Source organism: Pseudorca crassidens, chromosome 14 (genome assembly GCF_039906515.1).
Source record: "Pseudorca crassidens isolate mPseCra1 chromosome 14, mPseCra1.hap1, whole genome shotgun sequence".
NCBI classification, from domain to species: Eukaryota; Metazoa; Chordata; class Mammalia; order Artiodactyla; family Delphinidae; genus Pseudorca; species Pseudorca crassidens.
Window position 1 is genome coordinate 54,948,028 of NC_090309.1, and position 21,828 is coordinate 54,969,855.

Genomic DNA, 21,828 nt, shown 5'->3' on the forward strand with positions numbered 1-21,828 from the left:
ATTCATTTCCAAAGAGAAACTGAAGCCACCCTCAGGCTCCCACGCAAACGATTACACATAAATTAAGATCTCTCTTTATAACCCATGACACAGGACAAGTAAGTAGGTGTGGTGGGGAAGAATTAAAAACAAAGCGACCTGGGGTCCTCAGAAAACTACAGGCTAACAACTGATGTTCATAAAAATGTCCAAAATACTAAACACATCAGCTGTGTTCAGTACATTCTCCTTAAGGAGGCAACCAAGTTTACATTTTAGAAATATTTCTATTACAACATTTTACATTTCTTTCAAGTGAAAAATAATTGCTAAGAACAGTCTATTGTGTCAAGTATTTCATTCCTAAATATTTTGGGGGGGGAGGGGCAGAGACGAAAGGTTACACCAGGGTGGCATGGTAGGACCTGAGACCATTCTCCAAAGCAATTACCGTTAAGGTTTTTGAGGTCCTGAATTCTTCTGAAACTGGAGCAAAGCTATAAACCTTCTGCTCTTAAAATGCGTGTCCAGAATATACAGAAAACCTTTCATGAAATGTCAGAGGCGTCAAGGTCCCTAGGCCAAGGGGTCTGACGCTGAGGACGCCTACTGTGACCTGGAAAGCAGGCCGGGAGAACAGAACGCGGCTCTTCCAGGGGTCCCGTCTTTAGGTAGGAAGTAGCAAGAGCCACGTTAGTAGGCGACATGGTGGGTGGCCCTGAGACCGTTCGGTTTTCCTAAAGAGTCGAGTTTTTTTAAACAAAATTGGCCGTAGGATCTAGGCCCAATGCTACCGGTATGTCAGGCCATGGGGAGCCTAGCTCGGTTTACCCTCCTTCCCAGAACCCCCAACCCCCATTAACAGGACAAACTGGGAGTCTGGCTGCCCCTTCCCACAACCCTACAGCCACTCAAACACCACATACTGTCCCCAACCACTCCCTCCCTCCCCCCCGCAGGGTCCCAGCAAACTGGGGAAAGCGGGGGCTACGGAGCCTTTGGCACCAGGGACTTAGAGAACCAGGAAGGCTGTTTTTCAAAATGGTTCTCAGCCAGAACACTCAATCTGGGGCAGGAGGGTACCTCAGTTTCCAGCGCCGATGTAGCACCAGCCGAGCTCAGAGCCCAGGAGCAGCCGCACAGGTGATCACGAGCTCACGCGTGCGTGTGAACGTGCACGTACGTGCGTGAGGGCGGGTGCAGCGCATGCGCACACACAGCCTTGGGGGGGCAGAACAGAGTTAACTTTGGTAATGAGCTACCTGCCCTTACTGCAGCACCCAAAGCCCTGGGCGTTGCACCCTTATTTACATCACCTGTGGGATGACCGAGAAATAGGTTTCCTAGCACGGCAGCCCTTGGAAATGGGCCGTAAAGTCAGTGACTCAGACTCCAGCTCCACGGACACAGGAAGCCAAAAGAGCCAGGCAAAGAGACCCCTGCCTCTCAGACTGCACAGGTGGCTAGTACCTGATGCCGTCTCATACCCAGTACCGTCTTCCCTCCTGACAGTCTGGTTGGCCGGTAGTCGACACCACAAAATAAGGCAGAGAACGACCTCAGAGAGGCCTAATGCATTGCTGAGTTGTATGACCAGGGAGTTCTGTGGTGCTTCAGAAAGGAGAACAAAACACACCAGGGAGGGTCCAGGAGGTGTTATGCAGGTGCTGAGGCCCGGAAGAGAGAGGGAAGAGCAAACTGTTGGGGGAAAGGTACTCATGTATACTAGGAGGCAATATAATGAGGAATTCAGAAGAACAGATTTAAAATATTTATAAGCTCAAGGGAAAAAGATCAATGAGTTCAAAGGACATGGGAGGAAAGCGAAAGTCCTTTGGTCCGCCTTCCCACTTTTCAGAGGTAAAAGTTTTTGTGTACACAAGTCTAGTGTGTGTGTATGTATGTGTGTTTCTTTTTGCACAAATGACATTTCACACACTATTCCAACTTTATTTAACCATTTATTTTTAACATATTTCCCCATTAATATATACAAATCAGCCTTAAAAATTCATAAGCTGCTTATTATTCCATTATAGGGAGGTACAAACTGCTCCTTAGCTATAGACGTTTACCTTGTTTTCTACATTTTTCTGTTTCAAATCTGGTGATTTCTCTTTACATCACCTGAGCAGGTTTGCCAGTGGGATAAACCTGCAGCAGAATTTCTGGGTCGAGGGAAACTAATTGCATTCCTCTCAACAGTTCACGTGGCACTTACTGAATACCCACCATACGCAAGAAAAAAAGAGCTCTTATTTTAATGACACTGAAGGTAAACTGATCTTGGGCACCTGACCTCAAGTAGGATGAGGCCATTTATTGAGGGATAGGTTAAGGGCATTTCTACTCTTCCTATATTTTTTCTATTGTGTATACATGTATTTTTTATGATAAATATTAAATGTGCAACCTAACACATGGGTTATAAAACATTACTGCAGAACAGGTAATCACATGGCATATTTATCCCCATCTATTATATATCGTAAATTCTTTTCACTGTTTTCAGCGCAACCCAGTGTGTGATAAATTATGTGCATAAAATAAAAAATCACCCTGTGCTTTTTCAGAATTATCTCCCAGGGGGTCCAAGGATTGCCTGCGGAGGTCAGAACCAAATTCGTCTCCAGCCTCAAGCCCACCCCCAGCTTGAAGGAGCATTAACATTAGGCAATAGCTCAGCTTGCTGTTTTCTCAGCCAGAAAACCAGTGAGCAGGAAGCGGGGCTCCCTGCTTGGGCTCTGATTTCCTGAAAAGCCAAATCCTCATTGCTTTCCTTGCACAGACCCTTTCTCTGCTCCCGCCCTTTTAGCAAAAGTGAAAGTCTTCCTGCAGCAGCCCACAAGCCTTGGCATCAAAGATCTGTGTTACTCACTGGTTCCCAAAAAAACGCTTGTCTGGGACACGGGTTAAGGAGCAGCCAAGAAGAGGTCATTGATCGCTGTCTCCAGGGCTCAGCGGCTCTGGCATGGGGAGGGGCCAAGGCTTTCCAGATGTTCCACTGAAGGGCTGGACTGGAGCCAGGGGAGCCCTGCAGATCTACAAAGAGATGCCTGTTCCCCAAGTGTGCACCATTCGAGATCAAAAGCTCTCTGAAGAGAGTCACTGCCCAAGTGGGCAGGGCCTTCCCAGAGACTTCTGTCTCTTCCTGCTGTCCTCACTTACTCCATGTCCATGGCCACCACCCAGCTCTGGTTCTCCTCCACTTCCACAAAACGCCCCTCCCCCAGCACTCATGTGCACACATATTTCCCCCAAACTATCAGCTCCGGTTTCCATAGCAACAAAGCAAAAGCCAACTGGGTTTGAAAAAGCAGCAAATTCGACAGCAACCATGCAGAAGGAGAAAAAAAAAAAAAATAGCCTGGGAAATTCTGGTCTCACCCTAGAAATCTGCCCTCAGAGGAGTGCCAGCCCATCAGGGGGCCCCAGCTACAAGTCTAAAAACTGAGCTCTCAGATTCCCTAGGGCACAATTCCCTTCCTCTGGCTCCACCCACCCTCTCTGGAAAGGAAAAGGCCAGAGATACACTGAACAATACAATGCATCAGTTTGAAAGTTATTTGAACAGGGAGCAAATCCTAAAAACAGCATTTGGATGATTACATAGCAATGGTATCATGACTACTACTAACACCATTGGTTTAGTCATTCATTGAACAAATAGTTTTTGAGCACCTACTATGTTCCAAGCACTATTCCAAGTTGCTAGGGATGCAGTGATAAACAAGTAAGATAAAATTCTTGTCCTCTGGGACTTACATGCTAGAGGGACAAACAAATAAGTGAACAAACAATTTAAAAAAGCACCAAGTGCTATTAAAAAAAGCAGCTCAAAAACAAAAAATATTCCCAAAGAGTATGTTTTAGTATAAAAATGGAGGCAGTATGATAATGTAGAAAGAAAACTAGACTTTCTACATATGTATTTGGTGTTTTACTTTCAAAATGTGCCTTCCTGCATATCAGCCCATTTTGCCATCACTCAGTGTTGGGCGGGATACATCAGTGTGCTCATTTACCCGAGCAGAAACAGAAGCCCAGACGTGAAAAATGACTTGTTCAAGGTCCACCAAGTTTCATTCTTTGGATTTCTATTTATCAGTTGGCTGTAGAGAAAGTGAAAAGATGAGCTACAAATTAGGGGGAGATGTTTGCAACAAATATAACTGCCTCTGAAGCAATACGAACAGACCAAAAGCATAACAGAAAAATGCACCAAAGGAATGAACAGATATTTTTCAGGAAAGATCAAAAACCTGTAGATACATGAAAAGATTCTCAATTTCACTAATAATCAGAGAAATACAAATTAAAAGTATAATGACACACCACCCACCACGCTAGCAGAAATTTAAAGTTTTAAAGTATTTGTGAGGATATAAAGTAACAGGAAACTGCAAACTGAAGTACATTTATGTCTGGTGGTAGCATCCATTGGTATAGTCACTTTGGAAAACAATTTATCATTACCTAGTAAATAATTTATCATTACTTACTAACGTTGGACATGCAAAGACCTTTTGAAACATCAGTTCCACACCTAAGTAAATAATGTAGAAAACTATAGGTGCAAGTGTGCCCCAGAATACAGTATTGTCCCTAATAGCAAAAACGTGAAAATAACCCAGATGTCCATGAATAGGAAAACGGATAAATGAATTTTGATATATTAATAAATGGAATAATATGAACTACCGTCACACGTCAATATGGATGAATCAAAGAATTTATATAGGATGGTACTCTTTTAAAAAAGCTAAAAAGTAGGTAAGACAAAACAATATATTATTTAAGAAAATGTGCATATAGGTGGTAAAATCATAAAGAAATGCAAAAAAAGAATAATTTAACACAAAATTCAGGATAGTAGTTACCTTTGGGGAAGAAAAGACAAGGTCAGTGAAGGGCCCCGGAGGCTGCAAAGGTCCCGGAAACATTTTTTCTTAATCTGGCTCATAGGTACACATGACTAGCAGGAGGGAGGGAAGGTAAGGCTGATTTAAATCAATCCCAAAGGACAGATTGGTTCAAGGGAACAAATCACTGACGGTATTTTTTCCTTAAGTCAAACAAAAGAATTATCATTTGTTGGTTTTCCAAGGCAAGGAAGCCTGGTGAAGGCCTCATGCAATATAGGAAGTGAGTGTTAAATCCAAAGGACGCTGGTTTGATTTCTGTTTTAAAAAATTAAAAATAAAAGCAAAATAGGTCCGTCTCCAGGCAGCGCTAGGTGATTCTAGTCGGCCTGGCAGTATAGTGGCTACAAGGGTCATAATTACAGCCAGGGAGAGGTCGAGTAGCTAGATGGCCATCTGTAATTAAGCAGGTGAAGTCTGTCGTCCAGGCTCCAGGCGCACTGCCGACGGCCCTGGTGACCCCAAACCCACCTATTACAGGCAGTTCTTGACTTTCATACTTTTCGCCTTCAAACAACACACAGGCCAAACAGGGACACTCGCCACCAGCCAGCAATGACATTTCACAGCAGTGCTCTCTGCCTGCCAAGCCCCGGTGCTGCCTCCACACCTTCGCCACGTCCACCTGGACAGCGGTCGCTCATTAATTCATGGAACAAATATGTCCTAAGCACTGCTGTACGCTGGCACTAAGGCCAAGAAAGTCCAGCAAAGACCAAAATAGACACAGTCCTGGCCTTCTCAGAGTTTAGAGTCTAAAGAAAGCACTTGTGCATTTGTTGAATATTTTATTGCTCCTGCCCTTTTTTGTTAAATAAAAATGATGGGTAAGGAAAAAAGTGAAAATATTGGCCCTTGTGATGAGATGCATCTTTTCTCCTTTAGGGAATAGAGCAAATCAGCAAAGGGTCCTCAGGGGGCTGCAAAGGCCCCTATTTAGCCTCAGCTGGATCCTCCTAGCACTTAAGCAGGTTGACACGCTGCCCGTATGACCAAATGAGAAAAAAAGGAAAAAAAACAAGATGCCGGAAATATTACTAAAAATCGTGTCTACACAATGAGACATGATGAGAGGATTTTGTAAGATATTTTCATTTTCTGGGAATGGAATCTCCCATTATAACATTTAACTCAGTTATTCAAACTTTCACTGCTTTGCCCTTCAGGCATGTTTTTTTAGAAAGCATCATGCACAAATTTAGGGGACTGCAAGGCTGGCTGCTGGTACTTCATGAATGAGGAGGTTAAAAAGACAGGATTTCATCTTTCTACAAGGGTTTGTTCTTTGGGTTTTGTTTGTTTTTGTTGTGTTTTTGTTTTTTTGAGGGAAGGAGGAGTTAACTACGTAATGGCCTCAAAAACCAACAACAGTGTGAAAGCTCTGAAGGTAATTTCAAGCATTAGATAAAAGGTAGGTCAACGGTTGGGGGCAGGCTGTCAACTACCTTCCTGGTACCTCCACCTCACATAGGCAGTAAATGGTTTAGCCTGTTCATGGCCATCATCACCCACCATAGTGAGAAGCTATCCACCCAAAATCAAACCCTTTCCCGGGGCAAGAGGCTAAGAGGCAAAGAAACCTCAGTTTCTTCCCACTTCTGTAGCTTCCATGCAATACCCTCATAAGTTTAAGGAGAAAATCCTTACCTCCCAGCAGACATGGACAAGCATGACAAAATGATGTTTTCCCTCGAGTCAGGGACCTCTGTTGCCCTTTTTCCTTCCCCCACATGGACCTGCTCAACCAATGGACCACTCTTTAATTGAACTCCACGTGCATCCCCATGTGAGAGAGAATTAAGGAGCGAGATTGGTGTTACAAGAGATTATTCCACTTAAAAAAGGCTTCCAGGAGGGGTTCACACAATTTGGGGTCCACTCAAACAGAATCCTTCCCCAGATCTTTGGAAATAAGACTCAAGTTTCAACACTTCCATTTGTGACTAAATTTTCAAGAAATACAACTATTCTGTAAATAGATGCTGCGATCCAGCTGATTCCCTTTTCCTATTATTTCATACACTCTTTTTCTCTACCTTTTTTTCCATGCAGACCTTGGATTTTTTTCAAATAAGATAAACAGTTCCCTTATCCTCCATTTGTAGATACTTATGGAAGTTGTTACAGATATTCACATCTTACAAAAGGCCATTAGAAGAGGAATCTTTTCTACAATTTTTTTTTTTTTTTTTTTTTTTATTTTATTTTATTTTTTTTTAATTTTTTTATTTTTTAACATCTTTATTGGGGTATAATTGCTTTACAATGGTGTGTTAGTTTCTGCTTTATAACAAAGTGAATCAGTCATACATATACATATGTTCCCATATCTCTTCCCTCTTTCTACAATTTTTTAAAATGCTCATTCAGTCTCTGAATACCTGCAGAGATGGAGAGCTCCCTACTTACTGCTCAGATGTACTTAACTGCTAACGAGTAGTTACTAAACTAAGCTTAAGTTGCCTCCCTGTAACTTCTACCCCTCTGGTCCCAGAGCTGCCCTAAGGAGCCACGGGATAAGTTCTCTCCCTATTTGTCTTGGCAACACTTTAAGTTCTTACGATACCCACCATGCCTCACCCACTACTCAGGGTCCTGTGTTTTGCTGAGGAATAATTGAGTCTGGCTCCCTCGTGATAAGTATAAAGAGAGATTAGGAAACCTTCTCATTGGCTCACACCTGTATTCAGAGAGTCTTAAATCTTAGAATCCAAACTCCTGAGCATTCACTGAATCATAGCATCTTAATACCTTTGATGCCATCCAGCTGAGGGCCAGAAACAATCATTCGTTCACCTTCAAAATGGAAGCAGGGCCAGGAACAGAATCCAAGCTTCTGATTTCAGTAAAGAGGTTGCTCCCACTACACTTCATCAGAAGGCTGCTTCTGCTGAATTCAGTGTAGCTAACTGGGGGCCTTGTGCCCAGCACTACGAGGCCCTGTGACATCAGGACTCCCATGGACTTTGTCGGTGCCGCCATGATAGCCAGGCCCACAATGGCTTGGGGTGGTCTGGCTCCCCAGTGGACAGAGAGGCCCCAACTACAGAGATGGCCCTTGTTCCCAGTCTGGCTTTGTGTAGTCCGAATGGCAGGACAGCACCCTAGGCTCAGCACGGCTACATCACGAGACCAGCCGGGAGCCTCATGTGCACTGGGCCAGCTCTCAGCTCGAAGCCCATGTTCTAGAAGCCTCTGCCCTTGAATAACTTGTGGCTCACTGGGGTAGGCAGGGTACAACCAGGACTCTAGTTATAGACACAATGTAAATATCTGAGTACATGCTTATACAGAAAGACACAGAGGAGTGTGGGAGCACAGTGTGTGAACCAGCAGGCTGGGGTGGGTGGGTGAGCGTGGGAAGGCTCCCAGGAGGAGACAAACTTGAAATCAAATTCTGAAAGAACAGAGAATTAACAGGAAGGGTACAGGATATTATAATAGGGGACTTGGTGTGTGTGGAGACCCTGAGGTGGCCTCAGAGCGCCCCTAATAAGTGCTAGGCACAGAAAGTAATCATGCAGGCCCACGCCCACCCGTGAAACTGACTGTACACTGGAACATGAAACAACCGGTTATCCAAAGCAACATCAGTCCCAACGCCTTGTTTCTCTCCATAATTTCCTTTTATAGTGACACTTCTCCTGTTATTTCATGTAGTCATGCATTCATTTATGCGACAAGTTAAAAATTATGCCCCTACTGTGTACCCAGCACCTAACCCAGAACTCCCCCTGCGTTTCCCCATCCATTAAAGGCAGGTGCAACGTGCCTGCCTCAGAGGAGGATCACGTAGAGGTAAGTTTTAGCAAGGTCCCTGGGTGAGTTGTTTTAATTAAAGCCCCAGGAGTCAGGAGGAAATTAGCACAGTGGGATCAAATTCAAGCACCACTCAATGCTTGAGGGTACTTATAGAAAAACAAACACGAAAACAACAAAATCCAATACCCTGACTGGTTGCTTTTCGGTTTCCTGGTATAAACTGGTGCCTGTTCTCCTAGCTGAAGAGCACTGATGCTATCCATTTTGACCTTCTGCAGATGATTAAAGCCGGGACTGGAACACCAGGGCCTGGACATGGCCTACCTCCCTAAGAATATGCCAAGTGCCTTCCTAGCCCTTTTCCAGAAGAAAGGAGAAGGTGGGGGGAAGGATACTAAATAAAAAGGCATTCAAAATTCTTGACTTTGAGAAAGACTAAATGATTGGAAGTTGGGCAAGAGAGAAAGCAGATTTCCCTCTTAATTTTCAATCCCATAGAAACTGGTTCAGAGGGGAAATCACAGGTCTTAAGAGACTCTCACTCCTCAAAGTGTTGTCCCCCTCAGGCCCCACCCCAGGCCCACTGAGGAGTTGGAATCTGAATCTTCACAGGATCCGGGTGATTCACATCCTTTTTTTTTTTTTTTTTTTTTTTTTTGCGGTACACGGGCCTCTCCCTGTTGTGGCCTCTCCCGTTGCGGAGCACAGGCTCCGGACGCGCAGGCTCAGCGGCCATGGCTCACGGGTCCAGCCGCTCCGCGGCATGTGGGATCTTCCCAGACCGGGGCACGAACCCGCGCCCCCTGCATCAGCAGGCGGACTCTCAACCACTGTGCCACCAGGGAAGCCTGATTCACATTCTTAAAACTCTTTAAGCCTCAGTTTTCCCATCTGTAAAATAGGGATGATAAAATGGCAGATCCATTTACGCTTAAATAAAATAATCTCTCTACAGAGATTTGGCTTAAAATTTTTGTTCTGCCTCCCTTCCTCCTTCCAGGTGCCCAGCTCTATGCAAACTTCTCTTGGTTTTAACTCAGCACTGCAGAGGGCCAAGGGGCCATTAGTCCCACCTCCCTCTCTGTGTACCAAGGAGGCCACGGAGGTCCAAGTGGAACAGATGATTTGTTGCCTGACGTGCCCTAGCTTGGGAGCTCCTCAAGGGCAAGGCCTATGTCTTTTACATCTTTGTTTCTCCAACTCTTGCATGGTGCCGGGCAGGCAACAGACTCTCCAGATACATCTGTTGAATCGATCGGTACATTCAGTAATTAACTAACTGTGGAACAAAAGCTAAAATCCAGGTGTCTACGAAATCCTAGTCCCAATAACACACAGATACACCTGAAAGCGGACTTAACTTCCCCTGACTTCATTCTTCCCGACAGTTCCCAAAGAATTTATACCTGGCTAATAGTTGAGACCACGGGTTTCTGCTGCAGGCAACAGCTCTCTGAACTAAAACATGACCATTATTCTCAGTGTCAGGAAAGAGGCAAACTTGAGTGTCTGCAGAGTAGGAATAACCCACTGACAGCCAGTGCGCCCTGCTTAGCTGGGCAGAAGGGACCCCAGCTAGCGAAGCCTCTCCGTGTGTGGAGATGGCCAAGCTTGGGACAGGAGCAGCTGACCCTAAACGCTGGAGAGTGCTGCCTGGCACTAGTAAAAACACCCACGTGGGATTGTCCATCCAGAGGGGTGCAGCCTCTCAGCAGCAGGACTGGGCACGCAGAGGCCAGCGGCTCCCTGGAATGAACGCTCTGCGTGCATCGTTCATCATCACTCGCTCCACGGAGTCTGGCTACCTAGCCCACCTGCCTCTCCACGTTGGCAGCATTCAGTCCTCGGTGATGGGCACTATCGGAGGAAATCCTGAATTTCAGTATTTCCCACTCCAAATCAGAGGTGTCTTGGGCGACGGAGGACATGAAGTGGGCCACGTGCACTATTTCTGAGCTCCCTGCCCTTAGACGTTCACGCTATGGATTAAGCCGGTCATTCCTCTCTGCCTGGGTCTTCTGAAACCTGTCATAACCTCTGGCCATGGGCAAGTCATGGTCTCCGCAGGTATGGGAATGGTCACATTGCCACCTAATTCATTTTGTTTCAAATTTTCTGAGTAATCGTTTTAGCGGCTCATACACATCAATGGGAAAGAAAACCAAGATTATCGGCATTGACAACAAAGGTTTCCTCCTTTCTAAATTCACCCCTTCCCTTCCCCAGAGACAACTGCTGTTCCCAGTGTGTGATGTATCTCGAAGAGACAGCTGACACACAGGCAAGCATGTCCACTAGAATGGAAGGTGCCTAAGGACAGGGATTTCTGTTTTCACTCTTCCCTTCTGTGCCCCTCGTACTGAGAAGAGTAACTGGAAAGGGTGCCCAATAGCTCTATGTTGAATAAATTAATTTATAAATCAGATGTATTCCTGAAAAGTTCCCACTTTGGTAAATCAAGTCCTACTCTGCCTTTATTTTATCTTCTGATTGGATGACCTTCAGTGGACAGCGGCTCTGCCTCCTCAACCAAGAAAAGAGGATAACAGTTACTACCTGCCTTTCATGGTTGCCATGGAGCTGATGCGTGCATGTGGAAGGAAGTATCAGTGGTTGTCATTTACTGACTGCCTACTCTAGAAAGAGCAGTCTCCGTGGTGGTCCCACTGCACCCTGTTCTCCCAACAGCTACCCAACTGATAAAACATATTACTGTACTTACTGGTCTACTGCCTGCCTCCTTCTGTAAGAGTACAGATGCCCTAGAGCAGGGACCATCTTCATTAACTCTATATTCCCAGGGCCTAGTACTTCTTAGGTAAGTAAATAAATGATGACTCCAATGAGGGACAATGAGGACGAAGGGGAGCTTAGAATGGGAGATTCACAGACGTTCGTTCTCAGCTGTATGTATATGGGCAAAGGCACACACTCTCACAGGCCCCCACAAGCTCACACCAAAGATTTATAATAAAGGAGGAAAATAAAAGCAGCTTGAATAAGATGGTGAATGCACTTGATTGTGAAAATGTGAATGTTTCAACGAAGCTAGGTAATAAGGAAAATCAATAAAACTGTCAGCAGTGGCCAATTTCAACTGGATAAAAGAATAAAGTAATGGGTCCTGAAAGACGACTCTCTAAATTAGGTTAGATGAACGGAAATACCCTTTTGTTTTAAGCCAAATCACAAGGACATCAACAACAGTAAACAATTCAATTATATGCCACTTTGACCCAGTACGATCTGAGCTGCAAACATGAATTTCCTGAAATCATCTTCTTTGTAAAACAAAGAAATGATGTATAGCAAGACAACAGAGACAGAGTTGGAGGCCCCGCCAGGAAACACGGGGCCCACTTCTTGACTAAGGATCTATTATAAACCCACCCTCTCTATAAGCTTATTTCTTCAACCTGAGTCTCCCTCCTTCAATTACTTCATTAGTAAAACAGGCACACACGTCAATAGAAAATGCACATCTACACTCCCATAATGGCCGAGAGGAAGGAGGCTTTGGTAGTGATCCTAAAGGGCTCTGCTCTCCAAACACTCAGGATCCAATTCTGTTTTTCATCTGCTAATGGTTGGCATTTGGTGTTGTTAACTGTGGATGATTCATTTCAGAGGAACTGCTGTGCACCTCGAGCCTATCTGGAAGGAAATGAGGGTTTCTTGGCGTATTTCTCATCAAGCCTTTTAGCATTGTCTCTGTGACATGAGAAACCTCTTGATGGGGGTTTAGCTACTCGTTGCTTTCAAGCTGACTCCCCCTGTCTCATCTGGTGCATATGGCCACTTCCAGGAACAAGCATTTACTCTATCAGGACAAAGGATGGAGACAAAAATCTGGAAAAAAGAGGGTCCACTCCCTGAGTCTGAGTAGCAATGGCAAGCAGTGATGCTGGGTCGGGGGAATGCGGGGTACACGTTGCAAGATCAATGTTTTTGAACATCTGACTTTTGTTATTTCCACCCTTATCAAATGCTGAGGCTGTTTCTGTTCCCCACATGCTACTGGAGAATCCAACTTGTCCATGGATGTCTGGGGACGCCGTGGGGTGAGCAGGACACCATCTTATTGCCTGAGGCACCTCACAGGAGGCAGACCTATCAGCTCCTTGGAGCAAGTGCCTGACTTTGAAATCCCCAATTTGGGAGGGTAAGGGCTCCCTTTAACATGTCGAGCAATGTTTCTCATTAGAGACTGGACAGAACTTGAAAAGGGTGGGAGTGTCAGGGCTTGACACCGGGACACTAGCTAGATAGTCTGGAGAGGAGGAGAAGGTTGAGGGTGGTGGAGGGCTTACCATGGGACTCCATAAGACTGCTGAGGGAGAAACAAGAGAGTGCAGAAAAGATATACAGGGATGCCTGTACCAGTCTTGACCTCCTAATCACTTAAGTCCCATGCTTATAAAATGTGCTCTACTCAATGTCCCAGACTTGACCATACTTGACCTAGAACATCCCTTCTCCCTGGTGACCAAGGTAAGTGAGAAGCCTTGACCATGAAGACACACCCAGAAAGAACTGCCTTCAAATACAGCTTCATCATTTAAGGTATTTCATTTTCTTGTTTGAAAATGTCTGTCCACCACACTGATGACTCTGTTTGGAAGCACCCTGAGAACACAAATTGCATCTATTTAATTTATCATGTCTCTCCAGACTTACCTAAAAATAAGAGCTTCAAAGCTGTCTTTGATAATGATGGCATGATCCCCTCTACTCAGAATGCCCTCCCTGGGACTTTCCTGGTGGTCTAGTGGTTAAGACTCTGTGCTCCTGATGCAGGAGGCCCAGGTTAGATCCCTGGTCAGGGAACAAGGTCCCACATGCCACAACTAGGAGCCCACATGTGGCAATGAAGATCCCTTGTGCAGCCACTATGACCTGGCGTAGCCAAATAAGTATTTAAAAAAAAAAAAAGAAAAAAAAGAATGGCCTCCCTGCTTCTTCCCTGTCAATCCAGTCTACCTAACTTTTCCTTTTCAGCCCAAGCCCTGCCTCTTTCTTGAATTTCCCTGGTTATTCCGGCTTCAATTTATTCCCATTTGGAGAACTCCTGGTAACACCAAATTAGGCACTCAATGTGATACTGCCTTGCCTTGTTCCCTAATGCTTTTGGCCTTCAGGTAAGCCTAGGATTCCTAATTGAATTGCAAGCTCCTTGAAGTCAAGGGCCATGTGTTCTTGTAAATGCCATCTCTCATTTTCCACTTCCCTGTCGCCCGATTCAGCATGGGCACCAAACTGGGCACATTTGCTAAAGTGCATTAGTGACTACGTTTCATTTGAATGAATGGTTCTTCTTAATTATCTGATCATCAGAAGGCATTGGATTAAATAATGCAGAAATTCTAAGGAAAAGGGTAGACTTCTTATGAACTGAAGCATCAATGGGACTCTGGAATCTGAAAGACGTTATCTAGATAGAAACTACCAGTGGCAGAGGGTCAAGAGGAAGGCCTACCTCTCTATTTCAACCCTGAAGGCAGTGCTCTAATGCTTGCCATGGACACAGGTAAGAAAGATTCCTAACCTGCTGGGATGAGTCCGACCAAGACTTAGTTAAGGATCCACCTTACAGAGAGCCTGACAAGGAGCTGACCAGAACTGAACTGGGACCATGGAAGTTTTCATTTCAAAGAGAGTGGAAAAGAGATCTGCTGATTTATGAAAGGGACTTTCTGGGTCATCTTTGGATTCAAAGCTATAAACTTTACCTTCCTATTTCTGTAAAAAGCTTCCTGAAGAAAAGCACTAAAATGTTAAAAGCAGCGAGGAGGTCTTTGTTGGCAAACTCATGGGGCCATGATTAGGGCCATGATCCAGGCAGGGCCCTGGATCGTAGCCTGGGGTCTGGAACCAACAGGGCCTTGTAATCAACTGTTTGGCCACAGGCACATCACTTGACCTCTCGAAGTCACCATCTCCCACCAGCGGGTAATACTTGCTATACACACGTGATCATTTTAGAACGAAGCAAAGCAGGTTTGATCATGTCTACCTGTCTGTGCAACTTGAAAAAAAGTCCAGAAGAGAGCTGCAAAGATGAGATAAGATTTCTAAACTCTCTCTTCAGAAAGGTTAAGGGGTTTGATTGATTCAGCCTGAAGAAGAGAGATTTAATAACTGTCTTCAAATATACGCAGGGCTTTTACCCAGGACCGATGAGAGTGTAAGGACAACATGTTCTGTCTGCACTGAGAAGACAGGGCACAAGCCCAGGCTCTGACAAGGAGACATTTCTAACATTAAGGGCCACAGGACACAGACAAGCTAAAGAATGTTCTTCTGGGAAATACTTCAATGGGGGAAGGGTTGGGAAGAAAGAGAAAGACAGAAGATGGGGCAAAACTATGGGAAGGTCTGAACTCTGCAAAAAGCAACCTCATAGGCCCTGCCAGATACAGATATTATTCTATGAGTTGCCTCTTTGTCACCTTGCTCTATTCTTGGACCTTTTGAATATGCCACACCCCAGAGTCAGAAACCTGCCCTCAAACTGCTTCCCTGGATACCCTGCCTGCTGCTCCTTCCTGGGCACTGGGTTAGAACGTTGCTCACCTCCCTGCCCTCAGGTCTCCAGGGCCTTTAGGATATTTATTGAGCGTCACCTTTATGTGAGGGCACTGTCCTTATAGCAGTCCTATCATAATACCTACCATACATCCCATTATCCCCACAGATGGGTGAGAAATCTGAAGCTCTAAACTAGTAGGCACTGGAGACAGGATTTACATTCAGGACTGTGGACTCCTAAGGCTCTCTCTTTCTTCTCTCTGCTGCCGGTCCCAGAGACGATATTGAATGCTTTCTGGAGCCTGTGGCTATAGAAAGAAGGGCAGAGGGCTGGATCCTGAGCCCACCTCTTCATCTTCTGCTTCCACAATATGCACTCATTCCACAACCTGATCTAACCACAGTATTTGTGATGGACGTGCTGCAAAAACCATTCCAATTATTTTGTATCTTTGGCATTTTATTGGAGAAACAGTTTGGGGACCCAAACATACCACTGAGGCCCACTTCTTGTTCTTGCTATTGTTGCCTAAGACTCTGAAAAACTCTCCTGGGTGAACACGACACCTGGAAGGAAGGTGGGGGAAGAAGAGCCTAGAAATCCCTGGGTCAGACCCTGACTGCCCCTCCTCTGGGGAGCCTGCAAATGATGGTTCACTGTCCTATTACTATGAAGAATAGAAGTAATATACAAATTACATCACAAAAAAGGAAGAAATAGTAACTAATGTCCACAACAGGAAATAGTAATTTGCACAATTGAGAACTACATCCATTGTTGCTTATGCTTCTGTTGCCCGGGCTAATTATGCTCTGATTTAAGTATCTGGTGATCCTGTAGTGCCATGTTTACGAGGAAGCCCCATGGCCATTACTTATGATAAAAGCAGACACTAAGAGGCACCCGAGCCTGGAGCAACACACAAAACATCCTAAGAAGGTTTACTACATGGGATAACATAGGTAAAGTTCCTGGCACTGTACCTGTCAATCCCTTCTACTGGCTACAGATATTAGCCAGCCTTCAGCCTTGAGCTCTGATAGATGTCTATTCACATTATACCGACGATCAAAATTGAATGACCAGAAATGACCTTGACTGTCATCCAGCCTGACCCCTTACACCTGGGGTTAGGTTGCCAGGTTTAGCTAAAGCACACACCAGTCAAATCCCATTATGATGAACTGCACAGGACGTGAAAGCAATGGAATTTTATTAAATAGTTAGAAAGCACATTAACCCCAGCTCTAGCAGACGTAAACATCCAGGCTTTCTACAGCGCGTTAGCAAGAAAAAAGAATCCTTTAGCACATCCCAGAAGAAGGGGGTGTATTCACACAGTCTCACCCCCATACCTTTCTCTGGGCTCTTTGGTATTTGCATGTGGTGTAGAGTTTGTGCAATTGCTACGAATATCTTTTTTTCCATTGATGGGACTGACTGGAGCACTTGAAATAGGTGAGCTGAAGGGATGCTTGATGGCAGAATAATAGAGTGGTGAAAATGTCAGCTGTGCCTCATTTCAATTCTCTTTTTCACCCTTTCTCAGAATATAGAGTTAGGAATTTTCACTAAAGAAAGGGACCTAAATAAGAATCAATGAATGTCCATAGTCTGGGTGTGACAACCGTGTTTTTGCCCTGGACCCTTCCCATGCAACCCAGATAGCAAGTGTTGTGGCTACTCATTCTCCCATTCCTCTTCTCACCCTCTCAATCCTTCCAAAAACAAAGCCACCTCTGGGCCAGGAGCGCTCACAGTCCCAGCAGCAGGAGTGGGAGAACAAATGTGGAGAACACAAACAGAACACACCAAGATCAGCTTCTAGAAAGAGATTACTGGAAGTCCTTCCCACTATCCAGAGAAAGAATTCCAAATCCAGGAAAAGCAATTAAGAAAAAGCAGAAAAACTTCTTTTCTTCAGAGCAACACATGCTAACACTTGACAGAGTCTGGCATGTGTCAGCATTTCTGAAGTAAACTCTATTTTCTTTAGATGAAAGAGATAAAAAAAATAGGCTATGAGTTCAGTCTAATGAAAACTGCTTTGGTCATTCACATGCAATAAACTGTAGAAGCAAGAAGAAAAAAAGCAATTGCCTCTTATTTATTTATTCATTCATTTGTCCATATCCTTCCCCTCTAATGTAAAAAAGGATGTCTTCTATAATTTTGCAAGTCGTTAATCTTTTCAAAGAAAAAAATAATCCAAGCCTCCCATTGATTGCCCAGGGTCTTGGCACAGGGAATACATATTTAGTTAATTATCCTGTTGCATATACATTATGTAAGGAAAAAGGGGGATTGATTTTGCTCAGCAAACGTTTCACCAGTATCAACAATCAGGAGATCACTGTAATATTGTAAAGTCTGGTAAATTTGGGATCACACGCTGTGTTAAAAGTAAGGCAAGGCTTTACCTTACTGGATGCTTTATTTCTTAATCTGGGTGGCGGGTACACTGGTACCCATTTTATTATATTTTAGGCCCTTTTGTACATCTTGAATAATTCATACTAAATATTGTTAGATCTCTAAATCTTCTACAATAGTTTCTATTCTGGGCTGTTCAGAGCTGAGAGTAGAGAGGGAAAGTTGGAAACACCAAAATGTAATTGCAATAAAGAGCAGAAAATGTTAAGAGACCAATTTTGGAAGGATGTTTAAAGTTTTAAACCTATGCCAAATAATTGAGATCTATTAAGAGAGGACTGAATTCTATCATGAGCTCCATATACACACAATTATTGAATTATTCTGAACACCTGTTGAAATCAGGTGATTAAATTAGTTAAATGAAAGTCATCAGGCCCCACTGTCAAGTGCATCATTTGACCAGCTCCTTTAAATTTGCTTACATAGTCCCTCCTCCATTATAGAAATTTAAACTAGAGCTTCATCCCCAAAACTGTGGGGTTGTGACTTTGTGCTTATAATCCCCAGTATTCTGCGGAGATGCTATAAAACGCCCAAGTCTCCCAGCCAGGAGCTGTGCCTTTCCCTTGGGGCCACAACCTCTAATCCCCATTTTTTCTCACTGCCAAGAAGAACCCGCCTTGCTCGTCCCATCTTTCTGCCATGACATTAAAGCCAACTGTTCTGTCCCCTGCCCACAAAGAGAAGAGGAGAAGAAAGATGGTCCCAGTAACTAAACTTTAGTCCTAATTCCCAACCTCCCTAGAGCCCAAGTCTGCCACCATCTCCCTGTTTCCACAGGTTTTATTGTCCAGTCTTCCCTTCTACTCCGACTGCTCAGCCCTCACCACGCAACAAGCCTTGAAAGGTAGTAAGTGAGCAAAGACAGGATGGAGAGAAGAGGGTGTAAGAAGAAGAAAGAAGGAAAATCCAACGATCAGAGAACATTTATACCCTACTTAATCAGCTACTGGGGAGCAGATATCCTCACCCCATTATTTCTCTTTAAGAGCAGAGCTTTTGCCTGGGTAAAGAACTGGTAAAGAGAAGTAACACTTATTTTTTTCATTCAGTTATACACACACACATATACATAAAAAATATGTATATATACATATAAATATATATATATGTATATATACATATAAATTCTTTTTCCCTTATAGATTATTACAAGATATTGAGTATAGTTCCCTGTGCTATACAGTAGGTCCTTGTTGGTTATCTATAATATATAGTAGTGTGTATATGTGAATCCCAAACTCCTCATTCATCCCTCTTTATAGAAGTAACATTTCTGATTCTGAAATTTGACACCTCATTTGTGTCATTTCTGAATACCGTGAGACCAACCGGTCTTACTTCCTGGCCACCACACACACGCTGACCCCACGCGCACCTCCGGGGAGAGCAGCCGCCCCACCGAAGCCCGCCTGGGCACCCAGGCGCAGGAACGCCTGCTTTACTGGCCTCACTCCCTAAGTCGAAAATCTTCCCTCTGCTCCACCAAAGCTAACAGATGGCTGGTCCCTTTTGGTACACAGGCGTAAGCATCTTCAAAATAACCTTTTCCTTTAAAGGGTGCCAATTAATTAAATGTCACTGGAATATGTCCCAGCCAAGGAGGGAAGGGAGAGACCAAAAGACAAAAGGGTCGGTGGACAAGAACAATGACGAGAGCTCACACTCTCCTACCTTCACCCGATGACCCCGAGAGATCAATGATCACATACACTCTTCCTTCTGGCTCCAGATCAATCTGCAATTAAGAAAATGACAGTGACTCTGTTAGTGCATTGTAGGGGCAACCCGAGAGTTCACGGCATTTCCACCCCAAACTGCTAAAACCTGGAGTCACAGCTCCATTCACTCCATGAATCTGCAACACACCGAGTGCTGGGTGAGCTAGGGATGAAGGAGAATCAGCATTTGTGGAATGTCTACTATGTTCCAGATGCAGTAACAAGGAGGTCTGATGCATACCCGACAGGTAGTGTCATCCCAGTGGTTCCCAACTGGAAGCAATTGTGCTGCACAAGGGAAACCTGACATGAGGAACTACACTGGGGACACCTGACCTAAGGAACATTTTGGAGGACACGAAAACATCTGGAGACATTTTTGATTGTTATGATTGGAGAGGGAGTGAGGCTACTGGCATCTAATGGGTGGAGGTCAAGGATGTGCTAAACATCCTACAGCAGACAGGACAGTCCCCACAACAAAGGATTATCCAGCCCCAAATGCCAACAGTGTCAAGGTTGAAAAACCCTGTGTTAAATCCCGTTTCACAAACAAGGAAACTGAGCTCAAAGTTCCAAGGTAAATGGCGATGCTGAGATCCAATGCCAAGACTGTCTACAGAAGCCCCTGTTCTTTATACACACAAACTGCTCACGGGAGATAAGAAAAGCATAAGACAGGGCTTCCCTGGTGGCGCAGTGGTTGAGAGTCCGCCTGCCGATGCAGGGGACGCGGGTTCGTGCCCCGGTCCGGGAAGATCCCACATGCCGCGGAGCGGCTGGGCCCGTGAGCCATGGCCGCTGAGCCTGCGTGTCCGGACCCTGTGCTCCGCAACGGGAGAGGCCACAACAGTGAGAGGCCCGCGTACCGCAAAAAGAAAAGAAAAGAAAAGAAAAAAGCATAAGACATTATTCCCACTCTCAAGGTGTTTACAATCTCACTAGGGAGTCTAAAACAAAAATAGAACAATGCTGAACCCAGCTTAATGATGAGGGACAGAGAATAACAGATATAAAGTATCTGGTGAACCTGAAATCAGTGTAAAAGAGCAGCCTGGGAAGACTTCACGAAGGCAAGAAAGGGAAAGCATTCCAGGTGGAAGCAACAGATAAGCAAAGGCTGGGCATGCGAGTAGTGCTTGTGCGGGACTGAAGGGCCACCATGCTCGCGGTATGCTGGCGCATGCGTGTTGCAAACCCCAGCCTCTACCAGGGTTGTAAGGAGAGAGCCGATGTCGCTAAATTCTCCCCACCAACCTTCTCCACCCACCCTCGTGCCCTCCCTCCCCACCTCCCAATCCAGCAAGCTACTGGCAGGATGACGAGGAGAGCCAGAGGGGCTGGGCCGCTTGCAGTCAACATCCTTCCAGGGTCTGCACGGTCCTCACAGAGACCGTGTTCTCCCTGAGAGAGTAGCCACTCTGGAAACCCTGGATCACTGAGTACCCCTGGTACCGACCCCCGCCTCCGCAGTCCCATCTGTCTGTGCAGAGCTCCAGTTGGCTCAGATGTGCCAGGCTGGTCTCAACAAGCTGTGAGCTTTCTTGAGGGCAGGAGCCACGAGCCCCTCCCTTTCTTTTCCACGGTCCTCAGCGAGAAGCAGGCACACGTTTAACAAGTACTACTCGGGAAGGGTTAGCCTGGTGAACACCTCCTCCTCCTCCAAGGTCAGGGTCAGTTATTGCCTCCTCTCTGAAGCCTTTCCAGATATTCCGAGTCAGAATTAACCACCCTCACTTGTGTTCTTATAGTACACATACATATCTCAACCGCGGCTCCAGTATGTCTCTCTCCTCGGCTAGACAGAGACTATGACAAGCCTATTTGCATCCCTAGTGTTTAGCGTACCGTCTGTTGGTCAGGAGACACCCAATAAACCTTTGTGGAGGTGGGAAAATGTTCTGTGTCCCGGAGCCTATTCTGGGATTATTCACTCCTGCAAGCCCCTTCCTTAGGAAGGAAGGCAGGCAGGTGATCTGTACTAAAATGATGTTCCAATGCGGCAAGAGGGGAAGAAGAGGCAGCTACACCAGGAGTACCATATATTCCCTATGAGGTTAAAAACTCACCTTGAACTGATGCTCCCTGTGTCCCTTCCCCCGACATCTCACTCCACTCCTAATGCAGATTCCCTGAGCCATTCGTGAGCCTCACTTCATTTCCAGTCTCAGCCTCTTAGTGGTTGAGAGTGCTTATGGCTTCCCTCAAAATTTTAATTCCACCAACATGGGTCTTCAATGCCCCCCAGGTGAGGTCCCTGTGATATTTCAGGTACTCTGTCAGGGCAGAGAGGGAGGGAGGGCAGGGAGCTCTCAGGTAGCCCCACAGGGACCGCTCACCTGGGTTTGGGGCCTTGAGCTTGGGATCCAGATAAGAACCAAATAACACACTCGTGATGCCAAAGATTTCAGGTTTCTGGGTAAAGAAAATGTTCTCCACCACTCTCACCACTAATACTGTCCCGTGCCACGAGCATAAC

General features: G+C 45.2%; 1 protein-coding gene across 4 annotated transcripts in view; it reads right to left on the reverse strand.

The window, feature by feature from the left end:
- Positions 1-21,828, reverse strand: part of PRKCE (protein kinase C epsilon) — a 510,787-nt gene that overhangs the window by 303,992 nt on the left and 184,967 nt on the right. For all 4 annotated transcript variants that reach the window (XM_067703065.1, XM_067703064.1, XM_067703063.1 and 1 more), the window contains one exon: positions 19,303-19,366. In XM_067703065.1, the coding sequence (XP_067559166.1) occupies positions 19,303-19,366 (64 nt within the window). The remainder of the gene's footprint in view (positions 1-19,302; positions 19,367-21,828) is intronic.